General features: G+C 44.4%; 1 protein-coding gene across 3 annotated transcripts in view; it reads right to left on the reverse strand.

The window, feature by feature from the left end:
- The window catches only part of GALC (galactosylceramidase), a 150,765-nt gene that overhangs the window by 50,632 nt on the left and 83,112 nt on the right, over positions 1-17,021 (reverse strand). Inside the window, exon 17 of one of the 3 annotated variants that reach the window (XM_078447936.2) lies at positions 223-409. The exons of the other annotated variants lie outside the window; for them this stretch is intronic. Within the exon in view, the coding sequence (XP_078304062.2) occupies positions 401-409 (9 nt within the window). The 3' untranslated portion in view covers positions 223-400. Of the gene's footprint in view, positions 1-222; positions 410-17,021 lie in introns of those variants that run through there. 3 annotated transcript variants of the gene reach the window in all.

Genomic DNA, 17,021 nt, shown 5'->3' on the forward strand with positions numbered 1-17,021 from the left:
TGTTTCTGAACTAAACATATTCCTCTTCTTCAGATGCCCTTGACAGAATTATACAAGGTTGATAGTAGGTTTCTGTGTCAGAATCTGTCACGATCAGAGGTGACCCCCTACCTGGCTGCTTCCTAGACTTCAGTCATGCCAACTCCTATCATCTCAGCAAGATGGACGCCGCAGGATGTGGAAGGAGAGACTGGTCAAAGATTCTGTGTTTTTGCTTCCCTTTAGTTACTATTCAAGACAGTGTGATGTACTATCCAGGTCTTCCAGTGGCCGCTTCTGGCTCCTGGCTCCACGCTCCTCACGGACTTCGGTTCCGCTGCCAGGATGAGGGAGCTGAGTGGTGTGGTGGAGGAAGTAGAATCAGGAATCCAGGGTTCAAGTCCTGCCTTCTGAGCTTTGATCACCTCATCTGTGGAGACATTATCCTTTCTCACAGTAATACTTACCCCCTAGGGTTATTATCGGAAATAATGAGGAAATCACTACGTCTCTCAAATATAACTTGTAGGACATAATCAAAGAGCTGCTTTGGTTCTTTCTTTCACTGGCTTTTCCGGTTCATTCCAGGGGACTGGCTTTTTCTTTTCTTTATTTTTTTTTACTTTTTTTTAATGTGCATTTATTTTTGAGAGCGACAGAGAGACAGAGTACAAATGAGGGAGGGACAGAGAGAGAAGGAGACACAGAATCTGAAGCAGGCTCCAGGCTCCGAGCTGTCAGCACAGAGCCTGAGGTGGGGCTCGAACTTTCGAACGGCAAGGTCATGGGCTGAGCTGAAGTCAGATGCTTAACTGACTGAGCCACCCAGACACGCGGGACTAGATTTCTCTGGCCCCTGTACCAGATTTAGGGTAAGTGTCAGGATCCCTTGGACACTTTGAAGTACAGCAGACCTTTGACCAACACAGGGGTTAGAGGCGCTGACCCCCTACACAGTGGAAAAACCACGTATAACTTTTGACTTCCCAGAACTTAACTACTAATCGGCTATCATCTGCTGGAAGCCTTACCAATAACATAAACACTCGATTAACAGATGTTGTATGTTACACATATTATATACCCTGTATTTCTACAATAAAGTAAAGTAAAGAAAAGAAAATGTGATTAAGAAAATCTTAAGGAAGAGAAAATATACTTACTGTACTGTGAAAACTCCCTGTATAAGAGGACCCACTCGGCTCAAACCCATGTTGTTGAAGGGTCAACTGTAATCGGAGCAGTCTTGGTCGGGTAATTCATATCTTTGGGTCCAAAGGAATAAATAAAACTTTCCACTTTTATGCCCTCCCTCACATCCTCTCCGTGTTCACAGCTGGCTGAGCAGGCTGGCTGCCTGCCTGGGGCAAGATGACGTTTGACTTCTCCTTTCCCACCTTGCACATTCGTCCCTTCTCCTCAAACCTGCTAATCATGGTTTATGACCCTCCTGGATCAGAGTGTAAGGGAGGGAGAGAAAGAGATGTGTCTCATCTTGGGATGACCTAGCATCCACTTCTCTCCAGGAGTACTTCTCTGCGTCTCTGAAACATGGTGTCCTCACCCGATAGGTGAGCATTTCTCCCCCGTAGTTCTGTTGACTTAGATCAATGTTTCCCCTCCGGCAGGTACTTAGAGATCCAGACCTCTGCTTCCTCCCAGTTGGGAAGGACCTCACCCCTGCTGGCGGCCATCTTGATCAGGATCTAAGACATCTAAGATCGAAGATCTGAGACAGCCCCACTGCTCACCAGCACAGCCCCCACCGGCTCCACAAGACTCACTACCTAGAGAAATGCAGGGAGGGCAGCTGGCCCCAAGGCAGTGGCAATTGCTCCTTCACTTCTTTCTGTCGCAACTAGCTAGCCAGCCTCTCTCACTCTGGCCTCTAGAGATGAGCCGCACACCAGTACATCATGTTGCCCAAACTGCCAGAGACACATTACATTCTCTGGGTGAATTCCTTGCAGCCCCTCTGGCCCTGAGAAGAATCCTCCCACCCTTCTCCCTGTCGGAGATGCTCACCCCACCACAGCTCCGCCTATCTCCCTCCTCATCCCCCACCCATGCATCTATCTTTCCAACCTCTTTGAGACCAGTGGCCAACAGTGAGTCAGAACCCAAGACTTGTTCGCCTCCGTTTGTAAGTCTTGCTTGTGGTTTTGCATCTCACTTTGGACTGTAGCCTCTATTAACTCTATTAACTCGAAGGCACAGCTGCAGTTAGAACTGGTAGAGCTCGGGGCGCCCGGGTGGCTCAGTCGGTTGAGCGTCCGACTTCAGCCCGGGTCACGATCTCGCGGTCTGTGAGTTCGAGCCCCGCGTCAGGCTCTGGGCTGATGGCTCAGAGCCTGGAGCCTGCTTCCGATTCTGTCTCCCTCTCTCTCTGCCCCTCCCCCGTTCATGCTCTCTCTCTGTCTTGAAAATAAATAAACGTTAAAAAAAAAATTAAAAAAAAAAAAAAAGAACTGGTAGAGCTTGGCTTCAACACCTCTTTACGATAATAGTGACAATGGCAGCCGATATTGATCGTCGCGGAGAGGCACCGAGCACTGTACCCGGTGCTTTGTGGCTCTTTTCTCACTGGATCCTCACTACAACCCCATGAGGGAACTACAATGTTTCTTTCGCTTAACAGATGAGGAAACTGAGGCCCAGAGAGGGTCTATGCCTTGGCTGGGATCCCAAAGTTCGTAAGGGGTGATGGTGGGAATAAAAAGCAGGTCAGTCTGATTCTGAGGCCAGTGCACCAACCTCCATCCTCACGCTAGGATGCTTGTAGAACCATCAAATCAGTCATTTATTTGATAGTCTATGAGAAAGCCTTTTGTAAAACTATAAAGTATTGCTCAATTATTTATATTGTTATTGTAGTTATAAAAAACAATAATTTTTTATTATTCCATTCTATCGGTATGGCTTTAGGCTGCTTCTATAAGATACATTAAACACTCCAAAATAATTTAAACCGGGGCTGGGGATTGGGAGGTGATTGAGTAAGTGCTACAGTGGCCATTAAAATGTCTTAGATATTAGGCATTAGGGGCGCCTGGTTCACTCGGTTGAGCGTTCAACTTCGGCTCAGGTCACGATCTCGCGGTCCGTGAGTTGGAGCCCCGCAGCCGGCTCTGTACTGACAGCTCAGAGCCTGGAGCCCGCTTCCAATTCTGTGTCTCCCCTTCTCTCTGTCCCTCCCCCGCTAGCACAGTCTCTCTCTCTCTCTCTCTCTCTCTCTCTCAAAAATAAGTAAACATTAAAAACAAAATTTTTAATGTCTTAAGACACTGAGGTGCCTAAAAGGGAATAGTCCACTATATTAAGATGACCAACTTAAATTGGCCGTCTTTCCCATGCATAATCTGTATCAATTGCCACTTGATTTGGAAAGCAAACCAAAAGAAGGGAATGTAGGCCACGCAAATGAGGTAGGTGCCAGCCCCGCTCTGTTAGTGACATGTAGCGTTACTGATCACGCAGAAAACAGAACACCTATGCTTTGCTTTGGGTCCATACAAACCTCAGAAATATTTGCCCAGGTCCCCCAAAGGATTTACAAAGATAGCTTCCCATTAAAATCCTGCATGCATGTTGTATCAGCAGCTAGCAGGTAATGAGTTGCTACTCCGTGCTGGGCACTGGCCCCGAGCTCGTCACAAGAATGCCTTCCTTCAACCTTCTCAACAACATATATAAAATCATGAGGATTCCTGAGTAACAGAGGGAGTTTAGGATAGTCACTGTGGGAGGCAGAATAACTCCCCCAGAATAATTCTTGACATGGGGAGAGGATACTAAATTATCCAGATGGTAATCACAAGGCTCCTTAAAATGACAATGGAATCACAAGGATCCTTGAAAAATGGAAGAGAGAGGCAGAAGGCCAAAGTCAAATTCCAAGAGAGATTTGAAGATAGTATCTTGCTGGCTTTGAAGACGGAGGAAGGGACCAGGCCGTGAGGTAAGGAGCGCAAGCAGCTCCTGAAGACTGAAAAAGGCAAGAAACAGATTCTCCCTGGAACCTCTGCTGGGCACACAGCCCTGCTCACACCTCAATTTTAGCTAAGGAACACCCATGCAGATTTTGGACCTCTAGAACTTTCAGATAGTAAACATATACCGTTCTAAGCCACTGAACGTGTGTAATCTGTTACAGCCGCAGTGCATTCGTCAACTGTGGAGGCTGGATTTGGACTCTGGTGTGGCTGACTCCATATCCCATCCCTGCACTTTCTCACTGTTACGGGTTCAATTACATCCCCATCACCACCACTACCTTCAGAAAAAACATATATATATTAAAGTCCTAATCCCCAGTATCTGTCAGTGTGACCTTAATCAGAAACAAGGTCTTTACAGACGATCAAGATGAGATCATTAGGGTGGACCCTAATCCAACATGACTGCTGTCCTTACAAAGGGTGAAATCCGGGCACAGACATGCACAGGGAGACGAGGACATGAAGATACAGGGCGGAGGAACAAGCCAAGGGACGTCTGAGGCTTCCGGAATCTGGGAGGATGGCCTGGAACATCCTCTTGCCTTGAGAGGGAGCATGGCCGTGCCAAAACCTTTATGTCTGGCTTCCAGAACTGTGGGACAATAAAAGTGGATTGCTCTCAGCCACGTGGCTTCCCGTACTTTGTCTCAGAAGCCCTGGGAAACTAGTGCACCCATGATGCAAAGTAGCCTCATTGCCCTTGAGTCTGGTCTCGGGCATACTCACCACATCTAACACTAGGAAGCCTACTGATAATGGAAAACAATGCCACCTTCCACTGGCGTGACTTTTTATTTTATAGAACACTTTGCACCAGTATTAACTTACCAGATCGTGCCACGATCTCGTAAGTGGGGCAAGGATGATGTCTCCAGGCTGGCTCTATGGTAGCAGCATGCATTACAGTTCTTTCAGACACTAGCCTTAAACAGCCTGTCTCCAAATCCTGTCCCTGTCACAGACTCAGGAAATGTCCAACCTCCGATGTGTCTCAGTGTCCTTATCTGTATCTTCGAATAACAATCATACTTCCTGCCTCATAAGGTTCTTGAGATGGTTAAATTAGATAACACATGTGGTTTTCTTCCCCCAGCCCATAATGAGCAACCCCCCCCCCCAAAAAAAAAAAAAACCCATCTCACAAACAGGAAAACTGAAGCTCAGAGAATTTAAGTGATTTACCCAAGGACACATGGCTTCTAAGTCACAAAACCAGGACCAAAATCCAAGTCTCCTGGGGCAGAACTATTAGCACTATAATATCCTGCCTCTCTCTTATTTTTCATTTTCACTATTCTTTGGGTTTAAATCAATCCGAACCTTTTTCAATTCTCATTTTAATTCTGCTTTCCATGCCCACCCCAGTCAATAAAGATTACAGTTTCCACAAACCACTAACTCTTCTTGTCCAAGTTCTTTGATGAGACCCTCTATCCCGAGAAGTAAGTCACCTTATTGCCCAAGAGCAAAAGCAGTTTTCTCAAGATAATGCTTTCGCCAGATAAAACACCCAAGACGTAATCAGGGGGAAGCCACAGAAGCCCCCATCACCAGCCACCAAGCTGCTCAAACCCCCAAACCTTCCATGTTCTGTTCCTGGGTCTGCTTTGCTTAGTACGGCAGCCCCTGATAATTTATGACCTCTTGCAGTGTTTGTAAATAAACTCAGTGTCCCACAGATTCAAAAGCTGCCTTGAGACCTCCTTTCCACCTTCTTATACTTTCTGCATTTATCCAAGCATTTCAGAAACTGGGTCTCCTTAAAATTATGGGATGCAGAATGAAAAACCCATCAGGATTTAATGACCATATTTCAGCATCTTACTGCTTAAAGAAACTTGGCTTTTTCAGAGCTTTTGCAATTGCGCAAACTGGAAGCAGATCAAAAAGGTAGAGCGAGAGTTTTATTTTATTTTTTTCCAACTGTCACAAATCATCCATCAAAGTTAAACTATTGATAGGGAGCAGAGAGACAGAAGGAAGAGTCAAGAGTGAGGAGGACTGGAGAATATTAAAAAAGACAATCTCTCACTCTAATAAAATACAATTAACTGAATTTCATCAAGGCTTCTATAAAAAATACACAAAGAATCAATATTAGGCATAAAACCCAAAAGTGGGTTGTTATCTCTAAACCAGAGAAAACATTTCATTAGGCTGAAGGATTTTATACTCCCATTGGGAAAATTGCTTTTCCCTGGTAACCCCTCCTTTGCTTACTTACAGAAACCCAATTGAAAAGTCAATCATCAAAATCACTTAGCAAATGTCAAAAGGTGCTGCCACTTTCTAAATATATTTGTTCCTTTATGGGAAGCTCTGGCACCTTGCCCGGTCCTGACCCACACTCTTCCATCGTTTTGCTGTTCCGACTTTTTCACGCTTTTCTTTTTCTGTTTGTCTGCTTGTTTTTGTTGTTGTTGGAAACAGAAAGCCTGTTTTATAAGATTACAGGCAACAGCTTTTCCTTTTAACATTTCAGTGTTCTTTCACAGCCACGGACCGTGAGACCTCCCGTTGCCCAGGCTATAAATGAGCATCACTCCCAGGCCTGGCTGACCGGAAGCCTTTTCCAGGCTAATCAGACAACGTACAGTCTTTTCACATCTCATCTTAGAAAGGGCCCGTTGCTTAATTTACACCCTGGCCAGTAACAAAGCTGGTTCTGTGTATGGTCCTGCCAACCACAGATCAAAAAGTCACACCCTCTTCCACACAGGTGGAGGGGCGCCTGGGTGGCTCAGTCTGCTAAGCAACCAACTCTTGGTTTTGGTTTAGGTCATGATCTCCGGGGTCATGAAATCGAGCCCCGTGTGAGGCTCGAGCCTGAGCGTGGAGCTTGCTCAGGATTCTCTCCCTGTCGCTCCCTCTGCCCCTCCCCTTCTTGCACGCATGTGCTCTTTCTCTCCCTCAAATAAATAAAATAAAAGCAAAATAAATAAAACACGGGTGGGGCATATGCACAAAGACCCCAGGAGCAGAATTTGAAGATCAGGTGCACACACACACACACACACACACACACACACACACACACACACAACCAAAGCTGGAACTAAGAGAATTATCTGAAGATCTCAAGTCATAAATTACTGAGCCGGAAACATCATGATCTAAGACTACGATGCCTGGTTACCAAAAGCCAGGCTTCTAGTAAATAGCCACCATTGTAAAGTAGCAACTCACTGGATACCTCTGACGTGAACCTGACATGTTTTAGCATTCTACTTCTGAATTCTGCCTTCCTTGGCTAGCTATGGCAACTGGGGCAGATGGCTGCATTTCCTGGGCATAGGGTACACACGTGATATATTTGAAGATGCTTTGTTTACCGTCAAATGCTTTACAAAGCCTCACACAATGACTTGTTCTATTTGTGGACCAGCCTGTGTGTGTATTCACTTATTGAGCTAACTAAATTAACCAGACTGTCTACATATTTCTAAACGACTTTGTCTTGGCTGGGGGGATGTATCCTAAAGATAACAGATGGTGACAATAGTGGACAGCTGCAGCACAGCCCTAGTCCCCAACGAACACGTCTGGCATCGGTCTCCTACTAATCCTTAAATTTGTAAAGCCACCTCTGATATTCTCAGGTCCAACCCTTTTCCCAATCCCCATGCCATTTCTGAAAGAACTTTCCATGATCAACAGAACAAGAGTCTAAATCTTCACAGGACTTGTAAAAACAACAGTTGCCTTTGCACTAAAATATGTACCTTACACGCGTGTCATGGTATATTCCACTAGCATGGAACCTCCACGAAAGTCTTGTTTAGTATTGCCAACAGCTCACATGTGGCCTGGCACTCAGGTCGAAACATAATGATTTACCATATTGCATCCACAAAACATCACAAATGGAGTTGGAGTTGATATTAAGTCGTGGCAGAAAAAGAAGAAACTGACTACATCATACAACAGAGTGAAAATCATGACAGACCCATAATTAGCAGGATCACAGCTGGCTGGCTCATGCTATAGATGAAAGCCATTTAATAAATAAACATTCCCTGCCCTTTGAAGAATGTAGTTTTAGCCAAACAAAAGTTGAGATTAGCCAAGAAGAGGTAGTGGTAGCCAGCAAAGGACTTCTAGCCATAATATTAAACCTGCTTAAACAGCACACGATATAATTAATGATGGTATGAATTATAGTGAGAATGCCAATATAATTTACACAATAATACTAAGAATTATATATCAGATATATATACTATAATTTAGAATATTTTAACAGCATATTCATATCTATAAAACCATCTGAGTTCCAACCTCTGTTCAATATTAAAAAATCCCTCCTTTATGCCAAGAAAGGCCAGTATATTTTACCATGGTGATGCTGCCATCTAGTGGACATACTTTAGAAGGACGGCTCTTCTGTCTCCTGGAAATGACCCAAAAGGATTCCAGGTCCTGAGGTTCATGTCAGACATGCATTCTTCTTTTGGAGACCAATTTTTGGAATTCCTCATAAATTTCCCTGCATGTTTGCCCTTGTATTTTTACATTATCCCTTCCTCCTGTCTTCATAGGAGGATGTTTTCAATATGTCCATCATACTCAGTGGGCCGGAATAGAACCTGGGTATCTGCTTTGGTTTAAAAACGAGAAGATCCCAACGAGAGATGTGTCCTCCTGGAAAGAAGCACCATCACATCGGCGACAGCCCGCCTTTTGTTCAGCTCCATGGTGTGCTCTTGAGAAACCAGACCTCAAACCAGCGACTTTTTAAATTTATTTATTTATTTATTTATTTTGGCCCCCAGACATTTACGAACACTGTTATGTGACACAGATGTCACCATTTGGAAGGGGACATGTTACTCTAGTCCCTTCACACATGCATCGCTGCACCACTGAGGTCACACTCAGTGGTCAGAATTGACATGTGGGGTTCACACTTGTTTCCGGGCCCTCCATTCACTACAGCGCGGGGATCGTCATTTTGGATGCACACTTGGAATCACCTGGGGAGCTTTAACAACACCGACGCCTGGGTTCTACGCAGATTTAATTGGTGTGAGGCACTTCTGAGACCTTGGGATGGTCTGAAAGCTCTCCAGGTGACTGTAATTTGCAATAAAGCTTGAGAACCACTGCTCTAGAGAAAACAAAACACAGAGCCCTTGGATATGTATCTTTGCAGGAAAGGGCAGGAGACCAAGGCACCTGTACCCAGTCACCTGTTCCTTGTCATCCCTCACCTTAAGAACCACGGCCCACTCTGGCTTCCTTTAGGAGCCTCTGCTCCCGCGGCTGAATTTCAAACCCTGCTCCTTGGCTCCTTAATGTATACACACGCACTGCGATAACTCATTCTTTGCCAAAGGAAGATAAATAAAAGTTAGGGAAATATTAAATTCTCCTTGCCTAAGGCTTTTTAAGCACCGTAAATGTTTCAAAGAGAAAGGGTAATTTAGAGGTTATCCATTCTAATTCCTTGATTTGACAGGCAACCATGCAGACCAGGGAAGGTCATGAGCTGGACATTGGTTATATGCCCTCGGTACGGGCCAGCCTCCTTCTCCCGTTTTTAGGTACATTGTGTCATTAACGCCTCCCTACCGGCCAGTAACGTGGTCATTTTACAATTGAGTTGAGATTTCATGAGATTAAGTCACATAGGTAACTTTGGACATGGACTTGAACGTGGGTCCATCCAGCCTCTATACCAGGCAAAGTCCTGCTCCCAGAGCTCACGGTGGCCAGGTCAGACCTGAAGCCTCGGGGCCCTCTTTCCACCACACCTTGGCTGCCCTCCATGTCTGCCTGACTCACCTGCTCTCTCCCTTCATCCAGCAGCTTACCTGCAGGCTCTAGTTAGAAACCCAAGTTACAGGGGTGCCTGGGTGGCTCAGTCGGTTAAGTGTCCGACTTCGGCTCAGGTCATGATCTCGCGGTCTGTGAGTTCAAGCCCCGCGTCGGGCTCTGTGCTGACCGCTCAGAGCCTGGAGCCCGTTCCAGATTCTGTGTCTCCCTCTCTCTCCGCCCCTCCCCCATTCATGCTCCATCTCTCTCTGTCTCAAAAATAAATAAACATTAAAAAAAAAAAAAGAAACCTAAGTTACAAAAGCCTTGACTTTTCTCGTCCTCCAATCCCCACAGCATCTTATTTCCCAGCCAGAATGAAATTGCCTCAGCTGACAACAGGGCAAAATTTGGAAATTGGGATAAATTAGGGAAAATCTACACGGTGTGGGTTTTCTCTAGTGACTCCGTATGCACAAATGTTTGCCATGTGTGTTTGTCAGGTTCTTGGAAGAAAGTGTGCGAACTTTACAGTATAAACAAGAAAACAACTCGACCCCTGTTTTGACCTCTGAGAAATAATCACCATTTTCATTTTGTTGTTTTTATGCATTTATTTCCAGTTGTGGTTTACAAATGTTTGTACTGTCTTTGCAAAACTGGAAGCATAATGTGGAATTTTCATCTTACATATCACCCTTACAAACTTAATCATGGCCAGTGTCCCCTGTCATTAAACATTTTTTGCAAGCGTATTTTCTTAATGCTTCAATTCCGAAGTGTGAGTATCCATAATTTCTTTACCAAGTCTTCTATCACTGGACATTAAAGTAATTTCTTTTTTTGAGAGAGAGAGAGAGAGCATATGTGTGAGTGGGGGAGGGGCAGAAAAAGAGGGGTACAGAGAATCCAGAGGAGTTCCCCATTGACAGCGGGGCTCAGACTCATGGACTGTGAGATCATGACCTGAGCCAAAGTCGGACACTTAACCGACTGAGCCACCCAGGCACTCCCTAAGCAATTTCTAATTTTTCACTATTATAAAGAACCCTGTAACAAATATCCTTACACACACATATTTGTCCCTAAAACTATATTTTAAACATATATAAACATACCTAATATTTATAAATACGTAAAACATATGATGTGCTGTTTTACACATCACCTATTGTATATAAAATAACATTTATAACATGTATATATATATATATATATGTATTTGCCAATGTAATAAGTGAAAAATGCAGTCTTTTTATTGAATTAAGCTATATACGTTTTCATAATATCTCGTATGAACTACAGCAACGGCAAATCCCGAGTAGTAATGATCCAACAATGTGTTGGACTCAGTCCTTGTTGGAGAAAAGCAGCTAAGATGCTCTCCTTGCCACAAACCGCTACAAAGCCCATCGTCCAGGATCCTCTGAGTAGAACTATTTTACATGCACACACGCAGGGTTGTTATATTCAGAGGCGTCGCACTCAAGGGAAACATTCCTAAGAATACGACTGGCAGCCATTTCCTCTCAGCTTGCTCTGCGGTGCCCCAATTTACCCAGCAGGAAAGGCAAGTTTGTGGTTTTAATTGTAGGGCAGAACTGGTCCTTTACTGGTCTAAGGCTGTTAATGTGACTCCCAGATGGACACCCACAGGGTTCTCCCGCTCTCAGCTCTCAACTCAGGGAAGTCCTGTGGAGCTGGGCATGCCAACAAGATGGCAACTGTTGACCCGGGCAACTTACACCCCCTATGACTCAGTTTCCCCAGCTGTTTAACTGGAATGTTAACTGACTTTATAGCGTAAATAGTACTTTATAAGATTAAATGAGCTCACAGAAAATAGCAGAAGCAGAGTACATTCTGGTACAAATCGCAGTTTGTGTTTGGGGCGGGTGGGGTGGGGGGGTGCTCCTACCGCCCCCAAGCAATTCTCAGACACCAGCCAGGTGTCCTACAAATCAACTCAATTCTGACACTGTCTACCCTGAGATAGCATCAGATCCCACAGGTTAAGGGCTCAGTCCCACAAGATTGTTCTCCACTTTAGATGCCAGTTGTCAACGCAGCTGGTCACCTATACTTCTGACCAACTGGCTGTAGATCAGAGGTTCCCAGGAACCCCGCCTTGGGTTCAAGTAATTTGCTAGAGCAGCTCACAGAACTCAGGAAACCAGTTCACTCATAAGACTATCAGTTTATTACAAAAGATAGTACAGGATGTGAATCAGCAGCCAGAAAGATGCGTAGGGAGAGGAGTGAAAGGACTCAGAGCTTCCATACCTCGGAGAACATTCTCTCCGTATTTTCAAGAGTTCCTCAAACCAGAAGCTCTTCAAACTCTGTCCTTTTGGGATTCTCTGGAGGCTTTTTTTTTTTTTTTTAATCTATTTATTTTGAGAGAGAGAGCGTGTGGGAGGCGCAGAGAGACAGAGGGAGAGAGAATACCAAGCAGGCTCTGCACTGACAGTACAAAGCCCAACGCAGGGCTCCATGGAATCAGGAGCTCATGACCTGAGGCAAAATCGAGAGGTGGATGCTTAACCTACTGAGCCACCCACACGCCCCTCTATGGAGGCTTTCCTCCTAGAGACAGTTGATTAAATCATTGCCCTTTGGCAATCTATTCAACCTCCAGCCCCTCACCCATTCCTGGAAGCCAGGGGTGTGGGACTGAAAGTTCCAATCCTCTAAACACACGGTTGGTTCTTCTGGCAACCAGCCCCCTTCCCCAGGTGACCTAGGGGCTTTCCAAAAGTCACCTCATTAACATAGCAAAAGAGACCTTAATCACTCTCATTCCTTCAGAAATTCCACGGGTTTTCAGAGCTCTGTGCCAGAAGCTGAAACAAAGACCAAATCACAACATCACACAGAGGCTGCCTTCACCATACTGACTTCAGCTTCTGCCTTCCAGAAGGAACTTCTGAGCGTTGCCTGGTCCTTCTCTTAGCTACCGAACTGAGCAGACCAATCCAGAAGGCAAACTCAAGGTCCCCCTCTGCGTCCTACCACACAGACTGAGTCAGCCTTGTGTAGCCAGCCTGGCGACGTTTCCTCCTTGGGGATCTCGGCCGGCCTCACCCCCACTGCTGCTGGTTCTCCAAAAGCACGTGCGAGAGCCCCAGTCCTCCATCCCCAAACACCTCAGCTATGAAGCCCTACCCGCGCCAAGCAAAGGGACTCACCTCTTCTAAGTCTCCAAATCCAGAATCCCTTGGCTCCTTTTTCAAGAGATATTCATCTATGGAAACTAGAAGCGATCAAAATGACTAAAAACAGGGGCACCTGGGGGGCTCAGTCAGTTGGGCGTCCGACTTCAGCTCAGGTCATGATCTCATGGTGCGTGAGTTCGAGCCCCACATTGGGCTCTGCGCTGACAGCTCAGAGCCTGGAGCCTACTTCGGATTCTGTGTCTCCCTCTCTCTTTGCACCCCCACCCCCTTGTGATCTGTCTCTCACTCTCTCTCTCTTAAAAATAAATAAACATTTTTTAAAATTTTTTTAATGTTTATTTTTGACAGAGAGAGAGAGAGAGAGAGAGAGAGAGAGAGCATGAGCGGGGGAGGGGCAGAAAGAGAGGGATACACAGAATCCGAAGCAGGCTCCAGGCTCTGAGCTGTCAACACAGAGTCTGACACGGGGCTCAAACTCACAGACCATGAGATCATGACCTGAGCCAGAGTCGGACGCTCAACCAACTGAGCCACCCAGGTGCCCCAATAAATAAACATTTTTTTTTTAAATGACTGAAAACAGAGACTGTGAAATTAGGGTCCCCAGATTCAACTGAATGCTATATGGCTACTAAAAATTACAATTATGGAGACCTTACAAAAAATGAAGTCCATTTTATGAAAATGCAGACTATAGAATAGCGCTATGAACACGAATTACAATAACATCAAAATGTGCCTCCATATGAGCAAGGGAATCCAAAGAGAGGAAAAGCAATGTTTTATTAGGATATGAGGATTATGAGTAAATCATTTTTCTTTTTTAAATTTCCATTGTAATGTGTTCTTATAACAATATAATAACATATGACAATATAATATATATTATAATAATATATTATAATGGTTATAAATATATAATAATTATAAATCTTATATCTATAATAATTATATATATCATATATAATATTATAATAATATTATACCAATATAATAATATAATATAACAATATAATGTGTTCACATTAGCAATAAAATTTGGGGTGCCCAGGTGGCTCAGTGGGTTAAATGGGGTAAATGTCCAACTCTTGGTTTTGGCTCAGGTCATGATCTCACAGTATATGGGTTCGAGCCTCAAGTCGGGCTCTGTGCTGACAGTGCAGGGCGTGCTTTGGATTCTCTTCCTCCTTCTCTCTCTGCCTCTCTCTCTCTCTCTCTCAAAATAAATAAATAAAAATTAAAAAATAAATTTCAGTCTAACAGGCAGGAAGAGCAAAATTTACTTAAAATTTCCATCTTAAATGGTTAAAATAAATAGAACTTTGGACTCTAAAAACAATAGCATTGAGTTAAATACTATAAGTTTCTAATAATAATAATAATAGCTATCATTTATGGAGTACTTCGTATAAGCATTCTTGAGCTGAGTTCTTTGTACGTATTATCTAATTTAACCTGAATGATGATACTCATAGGATTAATTAACCGAGATTTTTTACACATAAGGCACCTGCAGCCCAGAGAAGGGAAGTGGTTTGCCCAGGAACAGAGAACTAGAGACAGAGGTGAGAGAGGTCTATTTGGCCGCCCAACCCCGCAGAAGGATTTTCACTTACATTGCATGATTCATTACTAACAGAGCCAAACACGTAAGAAATATTAATAACACAAAGTTTGGTAAAGTTTTCTGCCTCGTTTAGCAGTGCAAGCATGCCCAAATACTTCACTTGGGTCATTCGTATTAGGAGAATGCTTAAAAGCAGATTACGCTTTCACTTTGCCTATCTCTAAAATGCACTTAATAGGTACAGGTAAACTGTGCGATACTTATTAAAATGGACTTTTATTGCATCCGAAATAGCTGTGAGAGCTTTACTGTGAATTTAAAATTTGCACTTTTTTTTTTCCACTCTGGAAACACAATTTTATAGGATTCCTCCCTAATACGTTTCTTACGTGATTAGTGTTTGGTGACTCAAGTTTAGCACCTGACGCTGAGTAGTGATCACCACAGAGGACGAGGGAAGGGGTTCATGTCGACCCACTCCAGAGAGAGTACTTTGTGATATTAAAGATAAATTCACATCTGCAAAGGCATTTAAGACTTTAGGAAAACACTAGTTGTGTTTTATCTTTTGGCCATTCAGAACCTTGCATGAAAATTGGGGCACCCGCGCGGCTCAGTCCATTAGGTATCCGACTCTGGATTTCAGCTCAGGTCATGATCTCACGGTTCATGGGTTCAAGCCCTGCATCAGACTTTGTGATGACAGCTTGGAACCTGCTTGGGATTCTCTCTCTCTCTCTCTCTCTCTCTCTCTCTCTCTGCCCCTCCCCCACTCTCCTCTCCCTCCCTCCCTCCCTCCCTCTCTCTCTCCCTCTGAAAATAAATGAATAAGCATTTTAAAAAAAGAAACTTGCATGAGAATATAATTCATCTTATACAGCCAGCGTCTTAGAAATTCTATGTAAACCAAGTGGACTTTATTGAATTATTCCTCTAAGCCCCCGAATAAAAGTCCTACTGAAAGGGCCTTCTATCCCAAGCCATTGCAGAAAATTACTTCCTCATCCCTCACAATATTGTCTGCTAAAATTAGACTGAAGTGCCTTTGATAAAGGAGATAGGAAGCTATCAACAGATTGCCACCGGCCTTTACTACCCACCTGCTTGTACCCACTGGCCTTTGTCCCATATTTTTCCTTAAGGTCTTCTTTCCCACTGTCTATTACCTCGAGCAAAAGACTCAAGGGGCATTGCATCCCATGACAGAAACCCAAAATATCCCTCAAGCAATAATGACTGCCCAGATGAAAAGCTCCCACTGGCCCAGACCACCCAGACAAATTTGAACTCGATGCCGCCCCCTCAAAACCCACGCCTGTGCAGAGGGACTACGGAGTGAGCCACGGAGTGACCGACAGTTACCTTTACCTCATTAGAATACTGAAATCTCTGCCCAAGGAGGAGCACAAGCCTCACGTACAAAACATAGAATGTATGTATAGGCATGTTTCCTCAGGCACATGCATGACCTTCTGCCTGCCTCTACATAGGATGACAAGGCTTCCCTATCAAATATTCATCCTGACCCTAAGTGAAAGGAACCCGCTCGTCCTCACTGGGGGAGTCATGGCTTTGGAAGTTATTCCCCTAATCTCCTTTTTTGCTGCAAATAAAGTTTCCTTTTGGTGCAGCAACTCACCTGGTGTGGTTTCTACCTGTGACTCACCACTGGGCCAACTCACACTGGTTCGGTTACAAGAGGAGAAGTAGAGGGAAGAATAAAGTACAGGCACCATCCAGATTGTTTGCCTTGCTGAGAGTAGAGGGCAGCGATGGTCAGACTTTAAATCTATTAGCCTCAGGCTTTGCTATTTTAGCAAGAGTTAATGGAGCCTCCAGAACTCTTCTGGAACGGGTCACCGGGACCACCATGCCCCCTACCTTCTAGACTAGAGTGGCCCTAACTCTCATTTCAACTATCCAAAAGCTGCCTGGTTGTTTCTTGCCTTTCTCCTGCCTCTGATACAGGATCCTGCTTCTGCTGAAATCACTCATCTCCAGATTATCTCCCCATCCAACCCCGTTCGGCAACACAGCAAACATCCCTGGAGCCTGAGTTCCTTCCATCTACACAAATGATTCTCTGTCTGTCACTGTCTCTGTCTCTGTCTCTCTCTCACACACACACATAATCATACCACTTAGAAAAAGCATACACTAGTGTGCACAATACACTCAACTAAAGATTTCAGCAAACTGGGAGACCAGCATTACTAAAACGCAGAACCTTCAAAGAAAGTGTCATCATCTCTGTGCAGAAAATTCCTTGAGCTCCTTACCAACACAGGCACTGTGACGATTAATCTTGTACGTCAACCTAGTTGGGCCAGGAGATGTTCAGATTTCTAGTTAAACATTACTTTTAGCTGCATCTGTGAGGGGGGTTTGAGTCAGTGGACTGAGTATAGTGATTGCCCTCCCCACTGGGAGGTCCCGAATACAATAAAAAAGTGGAGGAAGGCTGGATTAATTCAGCTTGACTGAGCTGAGACATTGGTCTTCCCCTGGCTTTGGGGCTCCTGGTTTTAACTTTCAGACTTGGAATCT

Source organism: Panthera onca, chromosome B3 (genome assembly GCF_046562875.1).
Source record: "Panthera onca isolate mPanOnc1 chromosome B3, mPanOnc1 haplotype 2, whole genome shotgun sequence".
NCBI classification, from domain to species: domain Eukaryota; kingdom Metazoa; phylum Chordata; class Mammalia; order Carnivora; family Felidae; genus Panthera; species Panthera onca.